Source organism: Mandrillus leucophaeus, unplaced genomic scaffold, assembly GCF_000951045.1.
Source record: "Mandrillus leucophaeus isolate KB7577 unplaced genomic scaffold, Mleu.le_1.0 Scaffold146, whole genome shotgun sequence".
Lineage (NCBI taxonomy): Eukaryota > Metazoa > Chordata > Mammalia > Primates > Cercopithecidae > Mandrillus > Mandrillus leucophaeus.
Genome location: NW_012101432.1, coordinates 2296603 through 2321081, shown reverse-complemented (window position 1 = coordinate 2321081; position 24479 = coordinate 2296603). Strand labels below are relative to the sequence as shown.

General features: G+C 38.7%; 1 protein-coding gene across 2 annotated transcripts in view; it reads right to left on the bottom strand.

The window, feature by feature from the left end:
- Window positions 1-1635: 1635 nt before the first annotated feature.
- FAM126B (family with sequence similarity 126, member B) overlaps window positions 1636-24479 on the bottom strand; it is an 82696-nt gene continuing 59852 nt past the window's right edge. For both annotated transcript variants that reach the window (XM_011974516.1, XM_011974517.1), the window contains exons 8-12: window positions 19942-20037; window positions 15373-15489; window positions 14772-14859; window positions 10771-10930; window positions 1636-4432 (exon numbers count right to left, since the gene is read on the bottom strand). In XM_011974516.1, the coding sequence (XP_011829906.1) occupies window positions 3831-4432; window positions 10771-10930; window positions 14772-14859; window positions 15373-15489; window positions 19942-20037 (1063 nt within the window). In that variant the 3' untranslated portion in view covers window positions 1636-3830. The remainder of the gene's footprint in view (window positions 4433-10770; window positions 10931-14771; window positions 14860-15372; window positions 15490-19941; window positions 20038-24479) is intronic.

Here is a 24479-nt window from a genome sequence, read left to right as displayed (position 1 = left end):
GGGGTGAGGGAGTGGGAGACTAGCTAGATTATCCCTAGGGTTTCTTAGCACAGTTCTGATTCTATCATAAGCAGACAAAGAAAAGTGAATTGGAAAGGAATGGGAATGGTAAGGGGTAAAGGTAAGGGGATCAGGATTTTAAAATAACAATTTTCCCCTTAGCTTCTTAAAATATTTTCACATTTAAAAGTCTTCAAGCCAGGTGTGGTAGTTATGTCTGTAATCCTAGCACTTCTGGGACGCCAGGTGGGTGGATCTCTGAAACCCAGGAGTTCAAGACCAGCCTGGGCAACATGGCAAAACCTCGTCTCTACTAAAAATACAAAAATTAGCCAGGCATGGTGGGGCATGTCTGGAGTTCCAGCTACTCCAGAGGCTGAGGTGGGAGGATCACCTGAGCCCAGGGAGGTCGAGGCTGCAGTGAGCCGTGATAGTGCCACTGCACTCCAGCCTGGAGGACAGAGTGAGACCCTGTCTCAAAAAATCAAATCTTCTGAGTTAACTATTCACTTTGCATTTTAGTTTGCTTTCCAGTAATTAATGTCAGAGCAGAGCTCCCAAGCCTTCAGCTATTTCTTTGTATTCTTTTATCCAACTTGGCATACATGGCACCAACCTATTTGTTTTATTACAGAAAACAAGTATTTTCTCCCTAAATATCTTTTTCATAGATGGTTAGACTTATAGAAATTAGAAAATATACAACAAAAGCTTGTTAAAAAAGTATAAATATTGCTGGCATATATCTGTAACAGCTGTTGTATATCTGAAACAAACTATTTTAAATTAAATGCCAAAAATAATGCATGTTAAAATGCATAGTTAAAAAGTTAGAAAATTTGACTCTCAGTTTGTTAAACTAACGCCTTCCATTTTAACTAATAATAATTCTTGCACAAGAAATCTGTTGTAAGACCCTGAATGCAAGGTTTAGACTAAATGAAATGTTTCTTCACTGAGGTCAACCCACATCACCTAAAAGAATAGAAAACAAATGTTACAGGGTCATAAAATGTTAATGTGTGTATGTATACGTACAAGCATATATGTATATATATACAGATAAATAAAATCCTCTAAGATGAACTTTTTTTTTTTTTTTTTTTTTTTTTTTGAGACGGAGTCTTGCACTGTCGCCCAGGCTGAAATGCAGTGTCGTGTTTTCAGCTCACTGCAACCTCCACCTCCCGGGTTCAAGCGATTCTCCTGCCTCAGCCTCCCGAGTAGCTGGGATTATAGGCGCCTGCCACCATGCCCCGCTCATTTTTTGTATTTTTAGTAGAGACAGGGTTTCGCCAGGCTGGTCTCGAACTCCTGACCTTGTGATTCGCCCACCTCAGCCTCCCAGAGTGCTGGGATTACAGGTGTGAGCCACCGTGCCTGGCCATGATGAACATTTTTTAAAACCAATTTTTCAGTTATAACATAAGATTTCTAGCCAAAGGAAAATTTTGTTGTATTTATTGTAACTTTTGCTGTAATTTGGTATTGTGTGGTATTTCTTTTGTGCTGTAAGTAAAATCATGCTAGATTTAGATGCCAATAAATGCACAATCTGAATTGAAAACAGTCTTTGTACCTCTCAAATAAAACCATAATTTATGCCATAAAGTGACTGACCTCCAGCCATAGCCAAGATCTCACTTTCTAGGTGAGTATAATGCTCCTTTCCTTACATACCTGAAACTGCCTTTTTTAGTATGTTATAGACCTTTACAGCTCATTTATTTTGGCTATTTTTAAACTCCTTTCATTTATTTGACATCCCTTAAATTAAAAGAAAGGATATTTAAAATACAACTTTGTGATATATACATATACACACCATATATATATATACACACACACACAGACACACATAAATCAATAAATTGTCTATTTATCAACTTTTAGCTTTACCCCGGACTTTGGCAATGTTGTAGATACTAGTTCAGGTTCTAGTTTTCCATTTTCACATGAGCTGGAAAATGTTACAGACTACCAAATTCAAACAAGCATCTCATATATAAAGAGTCTAACAGAAAGTCTCTTAGGGAGAAAAGAAAGTTCTTACAATAAAAACGGGAGCATTGCTAGGTGTGAAAAAAAAACCATTTTTTTCTGTTATTTATCAAAATCTATTGTAATTTTAATGGTAGGGATAAAATTTTAACTTTTGTTAATTAGGAGAATACTTGCTTTCTATAAATTCAGTATTTTTTTTAAACAATAATCAAGTAAAAACATCTAAATGTACAAAGCACTAATAGCTCTGATGTATTCTGTGGAAGGATAACTTATAACAGTTTAAGTCACAATACACTGATTTTTTAAAACCCAATATATTCCTCCCTTCTTTTTCAAACATCAGAGCCTGAGACCCAGAAGAGGTTATGATAAAATCTTATCCAACCAGATCAGAACTAAGAAAATTTTTTTTACCAATAATGTTTTTGTAACCTCTTAGCAGTTACCAAATGCTACTTACATACATTCAACATCTAGCTTACTGGCATGATTTCAAAGTTTTATAAAAATGAGAAACTGCAGATATATGATTAGAAGGTACACAAATTGCATTACATTAAACACAAAGGCAGTGTGGTCCTTATAGGAGAAATCAAGGTCAGTACCCCCTGGTAGAAATGTTCTATAAAAATGTGTCACATTGAAGTATCAGTGTTTTCAGCCAATTGTCTGTCCCTGATATATTTCCTTGGAGTATGTAATGTATCAGGACTTTAGGTTTCTTAATCCAAAATACCTGACTGAATTTAGGTACATCTAGAAAGCAGCTGAAAGGGTTTCTCTTATAGTCTGACATAACAGAAAGTAGATTGAGAAATCCCTCTCTTTACCTGAAGATGTACTGTTATACTTCAGCCATCAGCTCACAAAGGAAAAGAAAAAAAAGAAGAATCAAAATCTCCTCTCACACACACAATCTCCACACAAGCTAAACAAAAACCACCCCTCCCCCCACAAAACCCCAGCACCAAAGTGTCAATCATTCCTGGGAAATAGAACATGCCCCTCAGAATCTGATTTGTTAGTTGGCCAAACTTGAAGGACAGAAATGACCTTATATGTCCTTGTGGGGAAGAGGGAAGACATGTTAATAATGACTATAGAGCCATTGAGAAAGTGCATTATCAATTACACAATCAACTTAGAGCCCTGTCCTCCAATGGAGGTGGTCACAACTTGATTTAAATGCCTCCATAATTGAACATTTATGTCTTCGGGATAAACGAGATGGGGGGTGGAGAAAGAGCTACCCTCATTTTAATGAAAAAGTGCAGCAGTCTACCACCTTTCCCCATGCTTCTCCAGAAAATGATTGCACAGACTCAGAGAAGTCCAAAGTCATAGCAGAATCTCTGAGGCACTCCTGGTTAAGAGAAAAAAATATGATCCAGTAATCTTCATAGTTCTCTAGATTATGAGAACAAACCCGTTTTGTTTTGTTTTTAAACAAAAGCCAAAGAATCGTTTCATAGGGATCATATACACCATTTCCTCTAACGTATCCTCAGTCTCACAGTGTTGAAATGGGACCGATCAGCCTACGATGGATTGCACATCACCCAAGGAGAAAGGAAGGCATGGAAAAGGCAAACATTTTATACTGCTTCACAAACACATTTACAAGGAATACGTGAAGATGTAGGAAAGAGGGATAAAGAAAACCTTATTGCTGTTTTGATACAAAATACAGTATGAAGATACCTAAACTAAATGAAATCTGATAACAGTGACCAGTATTTTCACAATGTGGGATGAAGTGTCTTCTTGCACAATGAAATGTTCAGTTTAAAAGGTAAGCAGAAAGATGAGGGAGGATGTCAAAACTACACCTGGGATATTAGCTGCATATTGAAACTTGGGGATCGAGACTGCTTGGTTAAGGGGGCTCCTGGGCTGAGAAGCTCTTTACCTTCGCCAGCTTGACCTAGCCGGTCTTCCTGCAGACTGACAGTTGAGTATCGATTAGCATTGTTAGCTGCTAAATTAGTACCTCCCTCAGTGCCAACCCCAATGCTGGTACTTGCTTGACTGCCATTTACATAGTCAAATGATTTACTTGAGGAAGCACTGGCTGTCCGGATTAGACTTAAGCTATTGGTTTTTGGCACCACCTGGCCAGCAGGCAGGCTCAGGTGTTTCTTCATTGGTGTCAGCTCAACTGAATCTACACTAAGATCAGTTGGTTGCTGTACATACTGCTTGCGAACTACTGAATCTCGAGGGCTCTCACTGGATTTGATGGCAGAGGCTGTTTCTTTATCCTTGGCTGAACGCCCAGTTGCTACTTTCCTTAAGCTTCCCCTCTGAGAAGAGGAGGATGGTTTGGTCCCAATTGGCTGACTGCTGAGGGAAGCCCCTGATGAAAATCCTTCATCTGCATCATTCAGGTTTACAGACTCCTCTCCTCCATTTACACCCTCAGCACCTAAGAAAACAAATCAGACAGACTCAGCAACAGCTAAATTAAGTAAGAAGCAGCTGTGAATAACAATACTGACCTTATCTCTTGGGTAATGCTTGCTATAGGTTGTCAATAGCCCTACTATCAACACTTCCCCTAAATAATTTAGGGGAAATCTTAATCTACACAGAGTTCTACTATGCTCAAACATGTTAATTTAGCTTTATTTAGTCCAGTTTTTGTAAAACTATCCACAAACATATCTAGTATATTGTCAGTATTTAGGCATGTAAAACAACTAGGTAAAATACAACAGTTAACATAAATTTTTATAATGCACTCTATCATTCTTCTGAAATGACTATATCTACCTACTGGGGAAAAAAAAAAAAAAAACTTTGCCCCTCATACCTTCTTTAACCCACCATAAGATGTGCAAGAGACCCTCTTCTAATTCCGGTTACCCAGAATTATACCAAAAACTCATTTATGCTTACAGGCCAAACTCTTTTTAACTATAATAAAATTTATATTTACTCAGTGGTTGGTTAACTGCTTCTATATGGCTTTAGAACCTTTAACATGGAACTAGCAATTTTTTTAAATAACTCAAAACTATATTGCTTCTGTAACTTCACAGTCATATTTTGTCTTATGGCCTTTTCTACTCACTGGTTTCCATATTTTGATCAATTAATGTGAAGAAAATATTATCAGAGAGCAGTGGTAGGGAACCAGCAGGGGTATTTAAGAAGGATTTATATTTTCTATATGGTATGTTTTGATAATATTTTATGTAATTATTTCTGTAATATTTTAGATTCTTAGTATTGAGATATCATAATCACAAAATACTATAGTGTCCCATCACATTTCATTTCATGCAGAAACTGCAGTTAACAAAATAATTTTTTTTTTTTTTTTGAGACAGAGTCTCACTCCGTCACCCAGACTGGAGTACATTGGCACGATCTTCAGCTCACTGCAACCTCTGCCTCCCTGGTTCAAGTAATTCTCCTGCCTTACCCTCCCGAGTAGCTGGGATTACAGGCATGCACCACCATGCCCAGCTAATTTTTGTATTTTTAGTAGAGATGGGGTTTCACCATGTTGGCCAGGCTGGTCTCCAACTCCTGACCTCAAGTGATCTGCCCACTTCAGCCTCCCAAAGTGCTGGGATTACAGGCGTGAGCCATCTCTCCCGGCCAACAACAGAATTCTTATCTTGGGTTTTTGTGGGAGGAAGAGAAGAATATATAATATATTGAGCTTGCAGTTTACAGAAAGCCACTTCTCTTACTGAGAGTATGATCAACATTCTCTTAGAAAGTAATACATTTGCTTCTTTCAAGAACTCATATTGGCTTGCTACCTCATTAAATACATTTTCCAGACTGCCATAAAGTTTAATCTGAATCTACAAAACAGATATCAACATTACAGGTAAGGTAAAAATGTTAGGAAAGAATCTAAACAAATATTAGAGATATAAGTTACCTAAGCAAAATATATACAAAATATTTAAACACAATCTTTTATTTAACATAGTACCTGGAAAAATATTTACTTAGCTACATTTACTCATGGATTATTTTCTTCCTTCTAAAGAACGAAATAAGCTATCCTTAAAGCAAAAGGCACCTTATTATATCCAGCAGTTTAATAATCTTTAATCATCATGCAAAGCCATATGAAAATGCATTTACTAAGAACAGCAGCAGCTGACACCACTTCTCTCAACCTCTTCAAAAGAACTGTATATAATGTACTTTTATGATATACCTCAAAATAAAAACTTTATATTCATATGATACATTTTAGTAATTTACTTACAATTAGTATAAAGAACTCCAAAATGCCCAAGAAAGGATAGTTATTGGGTCAGAATTGATATTAGTGATATAAAACTGGGAGTGAACAGAAATGTATCATTAGGTATATTTATTAGGAAAGGAGACTGAGAGACTTAGTGCTAGCTTCTGAATCTTGCTACATGCAGATCTGATGTCCATAAAAAAGATGGTAACATAAAAGCCATCATGCAAGAGAATCTATTGATATTTTATATACTAAGAAATGCTTAGTATATATAATGGAATACTGATTATACTTTAATCACAGGTATTGTCTTCAGTTTAGTAATAATTTTTAAAAACATTTGTTTATTTATTTTTATTATATATTTTTTGAGACAAGGTCTCACTCTGTTGCACAGGCTAGAGTGCAGTGGCACAATCACAGCCCACTGTAGCCTCAACCTCCCAGGCTCAAGTGATCCTCCCACCTCAGCCTCTCAAGTAGCTGGGACTACAGGCATGTGCCACCATGCTTGGCTAATTTTTGTATATTTTGTAGAGACGGGGTTTTGCCATGTTGCCCAGGCTGGTCTCAAACTCCTGGGCTCAAGCAATCCACCTGCCTGGGCCTCCCAAAGTGCTGGGATTATAGGCATGAGCCATCATGCCTGGCCAGTTTAGTAATAATCTTAACTCCAGCTTTAAAAGTCACAAATAGAATGTACTCGACATCAGGAGAAAAGTAGGTAATGGGCTTATATTGTCTCTTCAATTTCAACATGTAATAAACCCAATTTTAATTGTAAAATTATTTAAAACCATCATAGCAGAAAACTAGTCAATAATCTATGTCAATCCAAAAGCTTCAGCAGAGTTCAGAATTACCAAAACTTTTCATAGGTTTTAGTAATTTCCTTTCTTCTGTTTGGTGGGGTATGGTGGCTCATGCCTGTAATCCCAACATTTTGGGAAGCCAAAACAGAACCTTTGAGTTGAGGAGTTTGAGACCAGCCTGGGCAAATAGCAAGATCCTATCTCCAGAAAGTTAAAAAATTAGCCAGATGTGATGGCACCCACCTATAGTCCCAGCTACTGAGGAGGCAGAGGTGGGAGGATCACTTAAGTCCAGGAATTCGAGGTGGTAGTGAGCTACGAATCTTAAGGAGGCTGGGTGCAGTGCATCACACCTGGGAGGCCAAGACGGGAGGAGTGCTTGAGCCTGGGAGTTCAAGACTGGCCCGGACAACATAGCAAGACCCCATCTCTACAAACAATTTAAAAATTAACTGGGCATGGTGACATGCCTGTTGTCCTAGCTACTGAGAAGGGTGATGCCAGAGGTTTGCTGGAGCCCAGGAGTTTGAGGTTACAGTGAGCTATGACTGTGCGACTACACTCCAGCCTGAGCAACAGAGTCAGACCATCTGGGGGTCGAGAAAAAACCCTCAAGAAAGAAAAAGGCAACAGTGTCTCAAAACATTTTTCCTTTGTAATTTGCTCCAAAGGTGATAACAATACATCTGGTCCGAAGAGGAGACATCTGAAATTGATTTTTTTCTTTTTTTTTTTTTTTTTAATTCCTTTTTGTATTTACACTGAACCCCAAGAAGCTATGAAATGGATTTTTAATGAACATTTCTATTCATGGCTGACTTTACCTATACATTTGGCTTCTGTTAATATTGATTTAAAACTACAAATAGGCCGGGGTGGTGGCTCATGCCTGTAATCCCAGCACCCTGGGAGGCTGAGGTGGGCAGACTGCTTGAGTCCAGGAGTTTGAGACCAGCCTAGGCAACATGGCAAAACCACATCTCTACTAAAAATACAAAAAACTAGCCGGCTGTGGTGGCGTGCCTGTAGTACTAGCTATTCCAGAGGCTGAGGGAAGATCACTTGAGCCCAGGAAGTTGAGGCTACAGTGAGCCTTGATTGTGCCACTGTACTCCTGCCTGGGTGATGTGAGTGAGATCCTGCCTCAAAAAAATAAATAAATAAGACTACAAACAATCTGGATTAAAAGGTAAAATAAGGAAACATTCCTCTTTCCTTGTGGCTACACCTTCTTCCTCCCTCCCCCAAATTGAAATTTTACCAGTGATAGATATTAAAATAGGATATTTTAATATTTTATAGGATATTAAAAAGGAACTACTATTTTGGTTCATTTGTTTCAAAGTGTATGACTTGATGTATTTGAAGGAATGCTTCAACCTAATCCTACACTTTCTGGAATTTGAGCAACTGTTGATTAACATGGTACTATATTTAGCATAAATACTTCCAATATTCTAGCAATAGTAGTAGATAAATATCAAGTGGCTCAGTCATTCAAAAATGTTCAGTTTAGGCCAACTCTGGGTTCCACATCTATTCATCTTCTTATTGTTACATGTTTATACAAGATAAAACTTACTCCTAGGGATAACGTAATAAGATACAGGGAATAAAGGGAAGGCTGCATCTTTCAGAGCCATTTAAAGGATCTCTCAAACAGCACCAACTTTTTTGGGTCCCTAGGTCATGCACATGCAACACTGTTAAATGAAATAAGGTCAATCTGGGTAAATGGGCAAGGGAACAGAGGGTAGATTTAGATTCTTACTGAGCATGCTCAAATTTCTAATGCACCAAAGAGCAAGAGAGTTCCCTATGGTGGAAATTAACTGCTTTATGTATGTTTGGTCTTTAAGTAAAAATATATAACCTCATTTAAAGCTACTTGTTTGATTTAATAAGTATAAAGGATCCACAGTAGCAATACATTAAATAACTTTTTAAAAACTGGCTACAGTTCCCTCCTTTACAAAGCTAATTCCTATGGCATTACATGCAAAACAGCAAGTAAATACTTTCCCAACAAAGAGAAGCATTCTTTTGCAGATGGGGGTTCAAGGGAAGGGTATTAAAAAACCCCTCCATGTTGTGATACTTACATTATAGAAATAAGGCTCTACTAGGATATCTGACCTCTAAATATAATAATACATTTTAATTCCATTGAATTTAATACCACCATTATTTACAGTAAATTGTAAAATGTACTGTGCATCAGGATAGCACATTTATAGAAGGTGTCAGTAGTTTACTAGTTAGACCTAAGCAACTTAATCTACAGATGATAAAGCCAATGAACATCAGCGTACTTGGTCAAAGAGCTAAGAAATTCTTCATTGAACACCACAGAATTACACATAAACCAGCTGGCTCCACTTCAATATCTTAAAGATAATATGCTAATGTTTTAAAACTCTCTTCAAAAATTTTAAAGAATAAATTATTGTATAATTAAAATCATTCATGTTGATGAATAAGGCTCATGTCCACTGGGTACATTTTTCTTTCCTAATGTTAGAATAAACATGCTCAGTAATAAAAAAAATTCCAAGCATTTGCAGACCTTTTGGAGACAGGACCCTGCCTTGTTAGTAGCCATGCCAAGCTGTTCCTTGATTACACAGGATGCAGACTTCAGACCAGCACAAATGGTAACTAAAGATTGCACCTGACCCGGTGCTATGCATATGAGGAGGGAGGGTGCTTTGCAAGGAGAAGCTAATACACCCTGGGGTACTGGAAACACACATTAGAATGGAAAGATGCTCTGCTTGGGGATAGAGAGCCAGGATCCTTCTCCAGCAACTGCCTCACTGACTTCTGCCTCCTCATCTCTGTCCTACCCTCTGTTGTGGCTGTTGCTGAGTTGGGCTCGGGTGAGCCATGCTCAGGGGTCCTGCGCACCAGCACCTCCCCCTCTTGCACACGTTTGATCCCTAGGTCAGTGGAGCCGTGTTGGATCGGGGAGCCAGGAATACTTGAGTCAGCCTCGTTTGAGAAGTCAAAGCCATCTGGGATTCAACATATAAAATTTTAGTGCTTTTATGCTGCTCTATTATTTTCTGAGCATTTTGACCCAGGCAGATAAGAAAATGTATATATGGATATGATATAAACACAAACACTATTTATATAGTTACATGTGTGTGCACAGCATGCACACACATAAGGCAGCAGATGAACAATGTGAGGTTTGCAAATGAATTAAGACAGAAAAATCAGGATCATTAAAATGGCAATATCTTTTAGGCAAGACAGCTTGACTATTCAAGTACCATGTGTATGAAATACTGCTGGATTCAGCACTTACAAAAAAAGGAAAGGCAAAGATAAAAATCCAAAATCAAGAATAAATCATTTTATGAATAGCTTGCATTATACTGTTAGTTTGGCCAGTTATATAGTTTTTCCCACAGTGCTCATACGTGCACCTTTTTTTTTCCAGTATGGTAACAAGGTTAAAGCAACTTCTTTCCTATTTTTCTTATTTAGTTCAAAAAAAGACAAAAATTAACCTCATCTTATTTTGTTTTAATCTTCATACAGCAATCTAAACATCTATTTTATAAATACATATTAAAATAACTAGACATTTAGTCACATTTCTAGTGATAAACAAAAAAATTTACTTTACACAGGGTCTTTTAATATCATGTGCTAAGACAGTCTGTAAAAACAGTGATAAATTTACTTGACTCCATGTGTGGACTATGGGGATTTTGTACTCACCTTCTCTTCTCCATCTATGACGACGGATTGAAGCTGTTGTAATTGCAGTCCGAGAAATCCTCGGCACTGTTGGAGTGACTTCAACTTTAAGGACTTTCTGGCCTTCTTGTGTAGAATCAGGAGCATCAAATGGTAATGAGTTTTTCATGGCATTGGCAACCTAAAATGATAATATAAGTCTATACAAGTTTACAATCAATATGCATTTTTGTTTATACTACATGTGTCCATAACTTTTGAATATGTATTTAAAATTTGTATTATAATGTTTAATAAATGTATCTTTCTTGTTCTGTATTCTTTTAAGCAGGCTTTTCAAATGAGAATTTCTAAAATATGAGTCACATACCCCAATGATGCCTTAAAATTGTTGACTTTCAAAGAGAAAAAGCATGCCAAAGAAATAATTAACATATAAACTCTGATAATGAGACAATTTAGAATTGTCTGATTCTTCAGATAAATAACATGCAAAATTTAATCTCTAATAAAACATTAGGATGTTCTCTGCTCTTCTGTTTACATGAGGAGAAATGTTCCTTAAATATTTCTGACATTTTGTTCTACCATTTTCTGCTCCCTGAAGAGGAAAGTGACATACCTGGTAATTGCCATTTGACTGATCCATGTTTCCTAACTGGGCTGTACTAATCTAGCAAAAATCTTGAGCTAAAGGATTGTCTTGCTCCTTCCCTCTACACTTGGACAAGCCCACATGGAATTAAGCAGCCTGGATGGGTGTGCCTGATCTGCTCACTCAAACATTCTTGCCAGTGGGCTGTTCCAAGGTCTAGATGTGGAGGAAAGTCTTTCAATTTAGCTTTTAACAGTAATGAAAATACTTGTTCCCCATATACCAACTATTTTTCTGTTTATCATATGGCTCTAGATTTGAACAGGGAAAGAGGGTATTATTATTGTGTCCCTCAGAGACCACGGACAATAAAGGAATACCGTAACTAGAGTTACTAATCTCTTTACCTGTATTGCCTTGGAAATGCCACCTCTACTTAATTTACAAGATTGTTGAAAGGATCAGCTATTAAAGAGTTTCATAAGTTCAAGGTACTACTCTGATGATGTAATTTTTAAATCTTTTTATCCATTTGTTTTAATATAACTCTTAGGGTAAGATTACGAAACAAATGGGAATTCAAATGGAGAATTACTGCAAATGCTACCTTGATAAATTTATATTTAGCTTAAATATTTTAAAAATGATATAAATAAAATGGCTTTTAAAAAGCTGAGCCAGGCATGGTGGCTCATGCCTGTAATCCCACCACTTTGAGAGGCTGAAGCAGGCAGATCACTTGAGTCTGGGAATTTGAGACCAGCCTGGGCAACAAGGTGAGACCTTGTCTCCACAAAGAAATACAAAAATTTGCCAGGTGTGCCGGTGTGCACCTGTAGTCCCAGCGACTCAGGAGGCTGAGGCAGGAGGACCACTTGAGCCCAGAAGGTGGAGGTTACAGTGAACTGTCATCACACCACTGCACTCCAGCATAAGTGACAGAGTGAGACCCTGTCTCAAAAAATAATAGTGATTTTTTGAAACAGTGAAATAAAAAGCTGTATTCTTACAATACTGCAAGTAGAAAATAGTATTTTAAGAATACTGTTATCAAAATACTACAAAAAGCTTAGGAAATTGGAAAGGAATAAAAATTCACAGTCAAATCACCTAGACAACTATTATAGCATTTTATATGTTTCCTCTGTCCTGTCTAGATCTAAAAAATAGTTGTATACTGTTTTTCTACCTCATACAAGCTAGCACTTCCCTTTAATATAAAACCTCATATATATAATCTCATCAAGTAAATATTATATAACTTAAATCATTTTCTGCTGTGGGACATTTAGACTGTTTTTATTCCTTTGCAAGTAGAAATAAAACTGCAATGTGGTGCTTATAATACATTGTCTTTGGTATTTATAATTTTGGTATTAAATTTAAGTTTAGTTTCCTGGAATACATTGCTAGACATGGGATAGAGGGCCAAAGAAATAAACACACATTACCAAACTGCTTCTTCAGGGGATATTCAGAGTTGTTTCACACTACCACTGTAACATAAAGAATGCCTTCCTCACTCCACTACTGGATATTTACATTCGTTGTTTTGTTTTGTTTTTGAAACAAGGTATTGCTCTGTCACCCAGGCTAGAGTGCAGCAGCACAATCTCAGCCCATTGCAACCTCTGCCTCCCAGGTTCAAGCAATTCTCATGCCTCAGCCTCCCAAGCAGCTGGAATTACAGGCATGCGCCACCACACCCAGCTAATGTTGTTTTTGTGGTTTTTTTTTTTTCAGATGGGGTCTCACTCTGTCGCCCAGGCTGGAGAGCAGTGGCATAATCTTGGCTCACTGCAACCTCCACCTCCTGGGTTTAAGCAATTCTCTGCCTCAGCCTCCCGATTAGCTGGGATTACAGGTGCCCACTACCACGCCCAGCTAATGTTTTTAATTTTTTGTAGAGATGGGGTTTTACCATCTTGGACAGTCTGGTCTTAAACTGCTGACCTCGTGATCCATCCATCTTGGCCTCCCCAAAGTGCTGGGATTACAGGTGTGAGCCACAGGGCCTGGCCTTAAATTTTGTATTTTTTTGTAGAGACAGGGTTTTGCCACGCTGGCCAGGCTGGTCTTGAACTTGTGGCCTCAGATGATCCACCCGCCTCAGCCTCCCAAAGTGCTGTGATTATAGGTGTGAGCCACCGCACCTAGCCTTACATTTGTTTTTCAATTGATCACTTACCATTTGGAGATTTGTTTATTTTGTGGGAGAGTACAAAATCTTTTTACATAGAATGAAATATTAATTTGCTTATTCGTATCATGACTGCTGAAAATGTTTCTCAGTTTGTGCCCTGCATATATTAATTTTGCTTTTAAAAACCTGATGGAGGCCAGGCGTGGTGGCTCACGCCTGTAATCCCAGCATTCTGGGAGGCCAAGGCAGGCAGATCACTTGAGATCAGGATTTCAAGACCAGCCTGGCCAACACAGTGAAACTCTGTTTCTACTAAAAATACAAAAATTTACTTTGGGAGGCCAAGGTGGGTGGATCACGAGGTCAAGAGATTGAGACCATCCTGGCTAATACAGTGAAACCCTACCTCTACTAAAAATATAAAAAGTTAGCCAGGTGTGGTGGCACGCGCCTGTAGTCCCAGCTACTCGGGAGGCTGAGATAGGAGAATCGCTTGAACCCAGGAGGCAGAGGTTGCAGTGAGCTGAGATCGCACAAATGCACTCCAGCATAGGTGACAGAGTGAGACTCTGTCTCAAAAAAAAAAAAAAATTACCTGGGCATGGTGGTGCCTACAATCCCAGCTACTTGGGAGGCTGAGATGGAAGGATCACTTGAACCCATAAGGCAGAGGTTGCAGTAAGCCAAGATCGCGCCACTGCACTCCAGTCTGGGTGGCAGAGACAGACTTCATATCAAAAACAAAATAAAAATAAAAATAAAAAATAAATTTAAAAAAACTGATGGAATAGGCTGGGTGTGGTGTCACACATCTTTAATCCCAGCACTCTGGGAGGCTGGGGCCAGCCTTGGCCACACAGAAAGACCCTGTCTCTACAAAAAATACAAAACAAGAAACAAAAAAAACCCCAAAAACCTAACGGCTTAGAATTCAAGTGTTTATGTGGGGGCTGGAGGGTGGGGATCAAACTTATTTTAGTGACTTGTCCTATCATTTATGCTTAGAAAGTAATCCCTTCTCTAGAAATCTGAATATTTAGAACCTTTTCTTCTCTCTTTTCTTAATGGATTTCAAAACATTTAATTATTCACTTTATCTGAACTTTATTTTGGTACTGGAAGGTGGAAAGGACCTAAACCTATTTTGTTTTCTCTCTAACAGTTAACCAACTGTTATCATGGAATAAAATTTTTCCCCTAATTATTTGGATTGTCTTACTTTTTTAACCTAGTACCTTTTTTAGGTACAAGTATATTTAATAAAGAGTAAAGATAATAACTTACCAATAGTGGTTGAGAAAAAAGCTCTAGCTGGGCTCTATAAATGATATCATCAAGAACTTCCTGGCCAAGGTCCCACTGTCCATTATACCTATGAGGAAGAAGATCATTTACTGTCCTGAGCAAATATCTAATCTTCAGCACAACTTTTTAAATTGTTCCAAATCCTGCTATTTTGGTTGTGAAGCAAAACTTTCATACCAAGTGTTATATCATTTCATTTGTGAACTATCCTACTTTTGGTTATAAAAACAAAACAGATTTTAAATACTATGTTTACAAATGTTTCTTCACATAAATTGGTTTTTATTACATGCTGATATTTAATCTATTTAATGCATTAATGAAAACCTGGGTTATGAACTATGTAGAGATAGTCTTCCATACAGAAAATCTGACAATTTCTAGACTCCAATTTTAATGACTAGTTATGTTATATTTTGGCTATTTTAAAAGTACTAAAAGGAAACCATATTAGAAAAAGAAGATAAGCCCATCATGGAACAAAAGATTCAGTACTGTGTCTGATAAGGAAGAAAGAGAAATTTTCAAAGTTTCTAAACATTAGGAAGAATTCATACAATTTTATATTCCACCTACTTACATGGCATAATACACCCCTGTGAGAAGCTGCACCATAAATTCAGGATCCAATACTATTCGACCACAGAGTTCTTTCCAATGTTTTTCATGTTGCCGTGGAAACCCACTCACACAAACCCTAGGAAAATACACTATTTAACATGTGATTTCCAGATTCCTTAAATAAAATAGTTTTTGTTTTCCTAAGTTCATTTATTCAATTTATTCATTCCTCAAGTATTTATTGAGTGCCTGTTATATACCAGTCATTGTTCTGGGCCTAGGCATACAGTTGTGAACAGGTGAAAGATAAAAAATAAAAATGAAATCTGTGCTCTCATAAAGCACTCATTCTAGTGGACTGCACATAAAAGCAACTTTTCTAAAATAGCTAACCATCTCTTTCACAATCATCCTTCTTTCTCTTCACACACATACACACACAAATGTCTAACTTTCACTCAACCCAAATTGTATCAGGGTGAATTAATGGGAAGTATAGGAATCTCAAAACAAAAGGACATTTCAAAATACTGTTGTCTGTGAGGCCATTTTTAAACAAAGAACTATAAACAACTCCCTAACATCCATTCCATCTCATTAAGTGATGCTTCCAAAAAAAGTTATGCTTGATAATGATCAACAGTTGTAATATACTACATTATTTAATCAATTTATTTAGTAAAATAATTGTAATAGTAAATCCAGAAGACATTTTTTAGTGTTTAGTGCCTTATGGTCTTGGGAAATTTTTTTTTAAATTCTGTTTATGTATTTTTTGTAGCAGAGATATACAATAAAAGACTTGCTATTTAAAAACAGCATTATATGGCCAGGCGCGGTGGCTCATGCCTATAATCCCTGCACTTTGGGAGGCCGAGCCAGGTGGATCACGAGGTCAGGAGATCGACACCATCCTGGCTAACACGGTGAAACCCCATCTCTACTAAAAATATTTTTAAAAAATTAGCCGGGCATGGTGGCAGGCACCTGTAGTCCCAGCTACTCAGGAGGCTGAGGCAGGAGAATGGCGTGAACCTGGGAGGTGGAGCTTGCAATGAGCCAAGATCGCACCACTTCACTCCAGCCTGGGCAACAGAGCAAGACACCATCTCAAAAAAATAAAAATAAAAAATAAAATAAAATAAAAATAGCATTATATTAAGATAAAACTATGTGGCGAAAGGGGAATGGAAATTTCTCCTTTAATTTCAAGGAGAAAAAGGAATAAATGTTACATTAGACCATTAAAGAAAAGTTTCTTCATTTATTCCTCAAATGGATGATGGTATCACATCATTATGGTATTTACATTACATACATTTAAAACAGTGACCCAACAGTTATTTTTTTAATTATGTCGATACTTACATACTAGAAATTATATCATTTCCTTTTTCCTTTTTTTTTTGAGATGGAGTCTCGCTCTGCCACCCAGGCTGGAGTACAGTGGCCTGATCTCGGCTCACTGCAACCTCTGCCTCCCAGGTTCAAGCAATTCACCTGCCTCAGCCTCCCAAGTAGCTGGGACTACAGGCATGTGCCACCACTCCCGGCTAATTTTTGTAGTTTTAGTAGAGACAGGGTTTCATTATGTTGGCCAGGATGGTCTCAAACTCGTGACCTCAGGTGATCTGCCCACCTCAGCCTCCTGAAGTGCTGGAATTACAGACATGAGCCACCGCGCCTGGCCTAGAAATTATATAATTTCTACCTACTTAAGATAGGATGAAAAACCGTTAATGTCAACAACGTACAAGGAGTACATAGTTTTTCAAAATTCTGTAGAGGATATATGAACAAAAGAACAAAAGTTTGAGGACCACTAAACTCCGCCATCATCTTTGTTATTAAGAAATTCTATTAGGCTGAGTGTGGTGACTCATGCCTATAATTCCAGTACTTTGGGAGACCAAGGTAGGAAGATCACTTGAGGCCAGGAGTTCAAGACCAGCTTGGACAACACAGTGAGACCCCATCTCTATAACAAATTTAAAAATTAGCCAAATATGGTGGCACATCCCTATAGTCATAGCTACTAAAGAGACTGAGGTGGAAGGACTGCTTGAGCCTACGAGTTCAAGGCTGCAGTGAGCTATGTATAATGATTGTGCCACTGCACTCTAGCCTGGGTGACAGAGGAAGACTCTATCTCAAAAAAAAAAAAAAAAGAAAAAAGAAATTCTATTGAAGGCCACAATAATGTTGTCAATGAGAGAGCAGGCAGTTTTCTTTTAATGAACCTCAAGTAATGAATTATAAATAAATTTATCTGCAGATAGGCAGTAAGTGCTTAAGCAGCATCTAAATTAGAGACAAGAATTTTGTTAGACATTAATCACGTTATTACAGTTAAGAGAAACAAATATTTTTAAGTAATCTGTAAAATCAAAGTAACAGCTAATTTAGATGGGAAAAATTAGTAAGTTTTGTTTAAGCAGGATCTCTTCCCAGTAACACAATAGCATGTCACCTTGAGCAAAGCACTTGTGGTGGACAGACTCTTGGAGAGCCATGATCCCTGTGATCTTTCTGGTATTCACACTGTGTCATGCCCTTCCCCTTCAGCAAGGGTAGGATCTACAGCTTGCTTCTAACCAATAGAATAAGGCAAAGGTGATGGGATTCCATGATTATGTGTACATGAGTACGTTACGTAAGGTAACAGGTCTTGCTGGAGTCTCACTCCTCCTATGTTGAAGAAGTAAGCTGCCATGTTGTAGGCTGCCTGTGTTGGGAGGCCAATGTGGCAAGGAGCGAAGGATGGCCTCCAGCACACAGCCACAAAAAACTGAAGCCCTCAGTCCTACAGCCACAGGAACTCAATTCTGCCAACAAAACTTTTGAGCCTCAGATGAGACTGCAACTCCAGCTAACATCTTAACTGCCGCCTTGTAAGACGCTAAGCAGAGTACCCCAGCTAAGCCATCTGGATTCCTGACCCACAAAAGCTGTGAAATAATAAATGTGTGATGTTTTAACCTGCTCAATTTGTGGCAATTTATTACGCAGTAATAGAAAACAAACACAACATTTAACCTTTTTGGGGGATTGATATCCTCAAGTAAAAATCATTTTGAAAGGCTGAGTTCAGAATTCCTTCTATAACTGAACTTCTGTGACTCTAAACATCCATTGTCTCCAAACTAATTTATATCACTTAAATTTTTTTCTTTTTTTTTTTTTTTTTGAGACAAGTTCTCACTCTGTCGCCCAGGCTGTAGTATAGTGGCACGATCTCGGATCACTGCAACCCTGCCTCCCAGGTTCAAGTCATCCACATGCCTCAGCCTCCCAAGTAGCTGGGATTATAGGCATGCACTACCACGCCCAGCTAATTTTTGTATTTTTAGTAGAGACAGGGTTTCACCATGTTGGCCAGGCTGGTCTCAAACTCCTGACCTCAGGTGATCTGCCCGCCTTGGCCTCCCAACGTGATGGAATTACAGGTGTGAACCACTGCACCTGGCCTACATTTTTTCCACAGTAGAAATTTAAGGCCAGGTACAGTGTCTCACACCTGTAATCCTAGCATGTTGGGAGGCCAGGGCAGGCAGATCACTTAATCCTAGGAGTTTGTGACCTGCCTATGCAACACCATGAAACCCGGTCTCTATTTAAAAAAAAAAAAAAGCCCAGCACAGTGGTGGGCACCTGTAGACCCAGCTACTCAGGAGACTGAGGTGCGAAGATCGCTTAAACCTGAGAGGCAAAGATTGAATAAGCTGATATGGCACCACTGCACTCCAGCCTGGGTGACAGAACAAGATTTCAGCCTAGGTCTGTCCAAATTATTAGAAATTCTGATTTAGTAAAGATTATAATCCATGAGATACAGAATATCCACCCCCCACATACAAATGAGACACATACATCATTGGTACTATTGCTAATCACTTTCTCCAACACAGAGACAGTTATTTATGAAATGTATGGGAAGAGGTTCACATTCCTTAAGACTTTCCCATATATATAGCACTATTTTTTTCAAAGATCTCAAAGTGATTTACAAAAACTGGCAACCAGGGAATGATAAGATATGTCACTAAACAACCTTAGATTTGGATGTCTTGGTACAACTCTATGTTCAGCTAGAAAATATTTCTTTAATGCTGAAAACATTTTCATAATGCACAAGGCCAGGCATGGTGGCTCACACCTGTACTCGCAGCACTTTGGGAGGCTGATGTGGCAAGAATGCTTGAGGCCAGAACTTCAAAACAAACCTGGGCAACATAGCAAGACCCTGTCTCTACAAAAATTAGCTGAGTGTCGTAGTGTACACCTGTGGTCCCAGCTACTTGGGAGGCCCAGGCGGGAGGATTCCTTGAGCCAAGGAGGCCGAGGGCACAGTGAGCTATGATTCAGCCACTGTACTCCAGCCTGGGTGACAGAGAGAAATCCTATCTCATAAAAAAGCAACAACAAAAAAACAGCCTCATGAGGATACGGACTCCTACAGGAATGTAAGCTCCCTGAGTTTTGTTTACTGCTGTATTACCAGAAGTTAGAAGAGTGCCTGGCTTAGAGAATGTGTTCAATAAATATCTGTCAAATAAATATGAAGATTAGTAATAATCACTCTTCTCACCTGGAACCCATCCGACAAAGAGATTGATAAGATGAGGCAGGCATATATACAATAGCAGAATTATAACACAGCATGAGAAAACTCAGGACTTCAAACCTAAAAACAACAAATGCAAGGTTAAAAGGATTACAAATAATTACTTCTACTAGCAACTGGTTATCACAATGCCTTAATATTGACCTTTATGATTTCTTAATCAGATCAACATAGCATCTTTCTCAAAGGTTTCCTTGTTTATATTATCCTTATTACAAGTCATATCCCTTGCTGTCATCTTGTCATCTATGTTTCTGTTTTTAAAAAATAAATGAGGCCAGGCACGGTGGCTCACGCCTGTAATCCCAGCACTTTGGGAGGCCAAGGTGGGTGGATCACAAGGTCAGGAGATCGAGACCATCCTGGCTAACACGGTGAAACCCTGTCTCTACTAAAAATACAAAAATTAGGCAGGCATGGTGGCACAAGCCTGTTTTTCAGCTACTCAGGAGGCTGAGGCAGGAGAATTGCTTGAACCCGGGAGGCAGAGCTTACAGTGAGCCGAGATCACGCCACTGCACTCCAGCCTGGGCAACAGAGTGAGACTCCATCTCAAAAAATCAATCAATCAATCAATCATGCTTGAACAGATGACTCCCCTATAAATAAGTCTACCATCTTCCTACTGACTTCATAATAAAATCCAAACTTATCACAAGGTCCTTTAAAATCAAAGTCCTTATTACAAGGTACTTTAAAATCCACCTTCATCCTTCCTCTCCAGCTTTACTTCCCTCCATTACCAACCACATATACCACACTATATCAATCTTCTTACCATTCCAACAATATGCTGTAACCAATCAGAATTCCTTGCTTTAATGCTCGCTGCTCCTTCTTAATAGAATATACTTTTTCACTTGGGTGATTCCTGATAAGATTTCAAGTCCTAGATCAAATTTTTACTTTAGCCATAAAGCCCTTCTTATTTCTCTCTGCTAAAGTAAACCAGTCCCTTACCTGTGTAGCTCTAATATAGCATTTATCCCACTGAATTGTAATTTTATTCCTTTATGTCTCTTTCTCCCATTTACTAATAAGCAACTTTAGAATAAAGACCCTGATTTATTCATCTCTATCATTAGTGTCCAGCCAGTGTCTAATACATTATTGTTTAATAAATACTTGTTGAATGAATAAACGCTTTCCTAACATTTATAATGTCTAAGAAAGTGGCTCCTAAATCTGGATGCACATTAGTTATTTAAAGGCCTTTTTAAAAACATACACTTCTATGCCTTAACCCAGTTGACCTACTTAAAACCTCGGGTAGGAACCAGGGAAGTTGTACCTCTAAAAAGCTTCCCACAGATGAATGGTGAAGGGTTTATGGAAGCACTTTGTACTATTTTAACAATGTTTTTTGTAAGTCTGAAGTTATTTCAAAATGAAAAGTTAAAAATCAAGTTGAAAGTCTGATCTGGAAGCAGCCATACTTTCAGATCCCTTCACTTTCTCCATACATCTAGGTAAAACAATGGAGATTTATTCTCTGAAAGGATAAAAAATAATTTCTACCTGGGAGCCCCAACGGTGATGGGGGTGGATGCCAAATTGAAAATAGGAAGATTAAGTGAAGTGAAATATAACTGACTAGATATTGCCACTTGGCCACCAAAATACTAGCAACAAGATCTCTAGTTAAGATACCAGAAGAGTTGTTTCTAGGGAATTTGACCACTCTAAGAGGAAAGACTTAAAGATATGGATTTGGGAAAATTTCCAAATGAATGGCCTAGTGGGATCCTATGGTGAAGTTTATATTTATAGTCAGTTACTAGTTGGTGCAAAAATTAATTTTTTTAAATGGCAAGACCACAATAACTTTTGTACCAATACTAGCTCAAATCAGCCATATACTAACATGGTCAGAGCTTCTCATTTTTTATTCCCCCCCAACTTTTTTTTTTTTTTGAGACGGAGTCTCGGTCTTCTCACCCAGGCTGAAGTATAATGGCACGATCTCGGCTCACTGCAACCTCTGCCTCCCGTGTTCAAGCTATTCTTTTGCCTCAGCCTCCCAAGTAGCTGGGATTACAGGTGCCCACCACCACACTCGGCCAATTTTTTTTGTATTTTTAGTAGGGATGGGGTTTCACCATTTTGGCCAGGCTGGTCTCGAACTCCCGACCTCAGGTGATCTGCCCGCCTCAGCCTCCCAAAGTGCTGGGATTAAAGGCATAAGCCACCACACCCAGCCTATTCCCCTATTCTTAAACACGAGGGAAAAAAGATTGCCAGACATCTAAGGAACTTACTAGGATGAAAAAGAGACTATAAAGAAACAGAAGGGCTGGGCGCAGTGGCTCACATCTGTAATCCCAACACATTGGGAGGCCGAGGTGGGTGGATCATAAGGTCAGGAGTTCGTGACCAGCCTGGCCAACATAGTGAAACCCCATCTCTACTAAAAATAAAAAAATTAGCTGGGCATGGTGGCACGCGCCTGTAGTCTCAGTTACTCAGGAAGTCGAGGCAGGAAAATCACTTGAACCCGGGAGGCGGAGGTTGTGGTGAGCTGAGATCACGCCACTCACTGCATTCCAGCCTGGGCAACAGAGCAAGACTCTGTCTCAAAAAAGGAAATAGAAGGCTGGGTCCAGTAGGTCATTCCTGAAATCCCAGCACTTTGGGAGGCTGAGATGGGGAGGATTGCTTGAGCTCACGTGTTTAAGAGCAGCCTGGGCAACATATTGAGACCCCGTTGCTACAATTTTTTTTCTTTTTTTTTTAATTAGCAGGACATGGTGGTAGTCCCAGCTACTCAGGAGGCTGAGGCAGGAGAAGCACCTGAGCTCAGGAGGAGCACCTGAGCTCAGGGGTTCTAGGCAGCAGGCTGCAGTAAGCCATGATCACACCACTACACACCAACCTGGGCAACAAAGCAAGACCCTGTCTTAACAAAAAAAGAAAAAAGAAAAAAGAAAGAAAAATATGCAGAGCTAAAGCATATTTGGCTTCGGGGGAAAAAATGTATGTGTATTCCTGATAAAGTTGGCTATATAAAAAACTAAAACATACAGCAAAAACAAATAAATACCAGAATGCCATATCACTCTTTATACCCATTAAGATGACTACAATCAAAAAGATGGAAAATAAGTGTGAGAATGTAGAGAAACTGGTATCCTCATAAACTGTTGTAGAAACGTAACATGGTACATCCACTCTGGAAAGAAGCATGACAGTTCCTCAAGAAGTTAAGTGTTGAATTACCATATGACCTAGCAATTCTATTCCTAAGTATATACTAAAAAGAACTGAATATGTACATTCACACAAAAATTTGTGAATGCATGTTCAAAACAGCTGTTGTGGTCTAAATTCATGTTGAAACTTAATCTTCAATATGGTGGTATTAACAGGGGAGGCCTTTGCAGCTGGGCGAGGTGGCTCACGCCTGTAATCCCAGCACTTTGGGAGGCCAAGGCACGTGGATCACCTGAGATCAGGAGTTCAAGACCAGCCTGGCCAACACAGTGAAACCCTGTCTCTACAAAAAAAAAAAAAAAAATTAGCCAGGCATGGTGTTGCGCACCTGTAATACCAACTATTCAAGTGGCTGAGGCAGGAGAATCACTTGAACCCAGGAGGCAGAGGGTGCAGTGAGCCGAGATCGTGACACGGCACTCCAGCCTGAGTGACAGAACTAGACTCTGTCAAAAAAAAAAAAAAAAGAGATGGGGCCTTTGGGAAATGATTAGGTCATGACAGCTCTGCCCTCCTGAATTTGATTAGCTAGAAGGTGCCATCTATGAGGCAGAGACTATGAGCCCTTACTAGACACTGAGTCTGCTGGCACTTTAAGCTTGTACTTTCCAATCTGCAGAACTGTGAGCAATACATTTCTATTGTTTATATATTATCCAGTCTAAGGTATTTTGTTATAGCAGCCCAAATAGACTAAAGAGAGCAGAGTTACTCATAATAGCCAAAAAAGAAAAAATAGAAATAACTCGAATGTCCACCCATTGATGAATGGATAAATAAAATGTGGTATATCTACACAATGAAATATTATTTAATTATAAAAAGAAAGTACTGATACATGCTACCACAGAAACAAACCTTGTAAACATGCTAAGTGAAAGAAGCCATACACAAAAGGCAAACATATTGTATGGATCCACTCATGTAAAATGTCTAGTAATAAAAACCACTCAATTGTATGCTTTAAAGGGGTAAATTTTATTTTTAATTTTTATTCTTTTGAGACAGAGGCTCGCTCTGTCGCCAGGCTTGAGTGCAGTGGCGCAATATCGGCTCACTGCAACCTCCACCTCCCAGGTTCAAGTGATTCTCCTGCCTCAGCCTCCCGAGTTGCTGGGACTACATGCGCCCAACACCATGCCCGGCTAATTTTTTTGTATTTTTAGTAGAGATGGGGTTTCATCATATTGGTCAGGATGGTCTCAATCTATTGACCTTGTGATCCACCCACCTTGGCCTCCCAAAGTGCTGGGATTACAGGCGTGAGCCACCACGCCTGGCCCTTTTTTTTT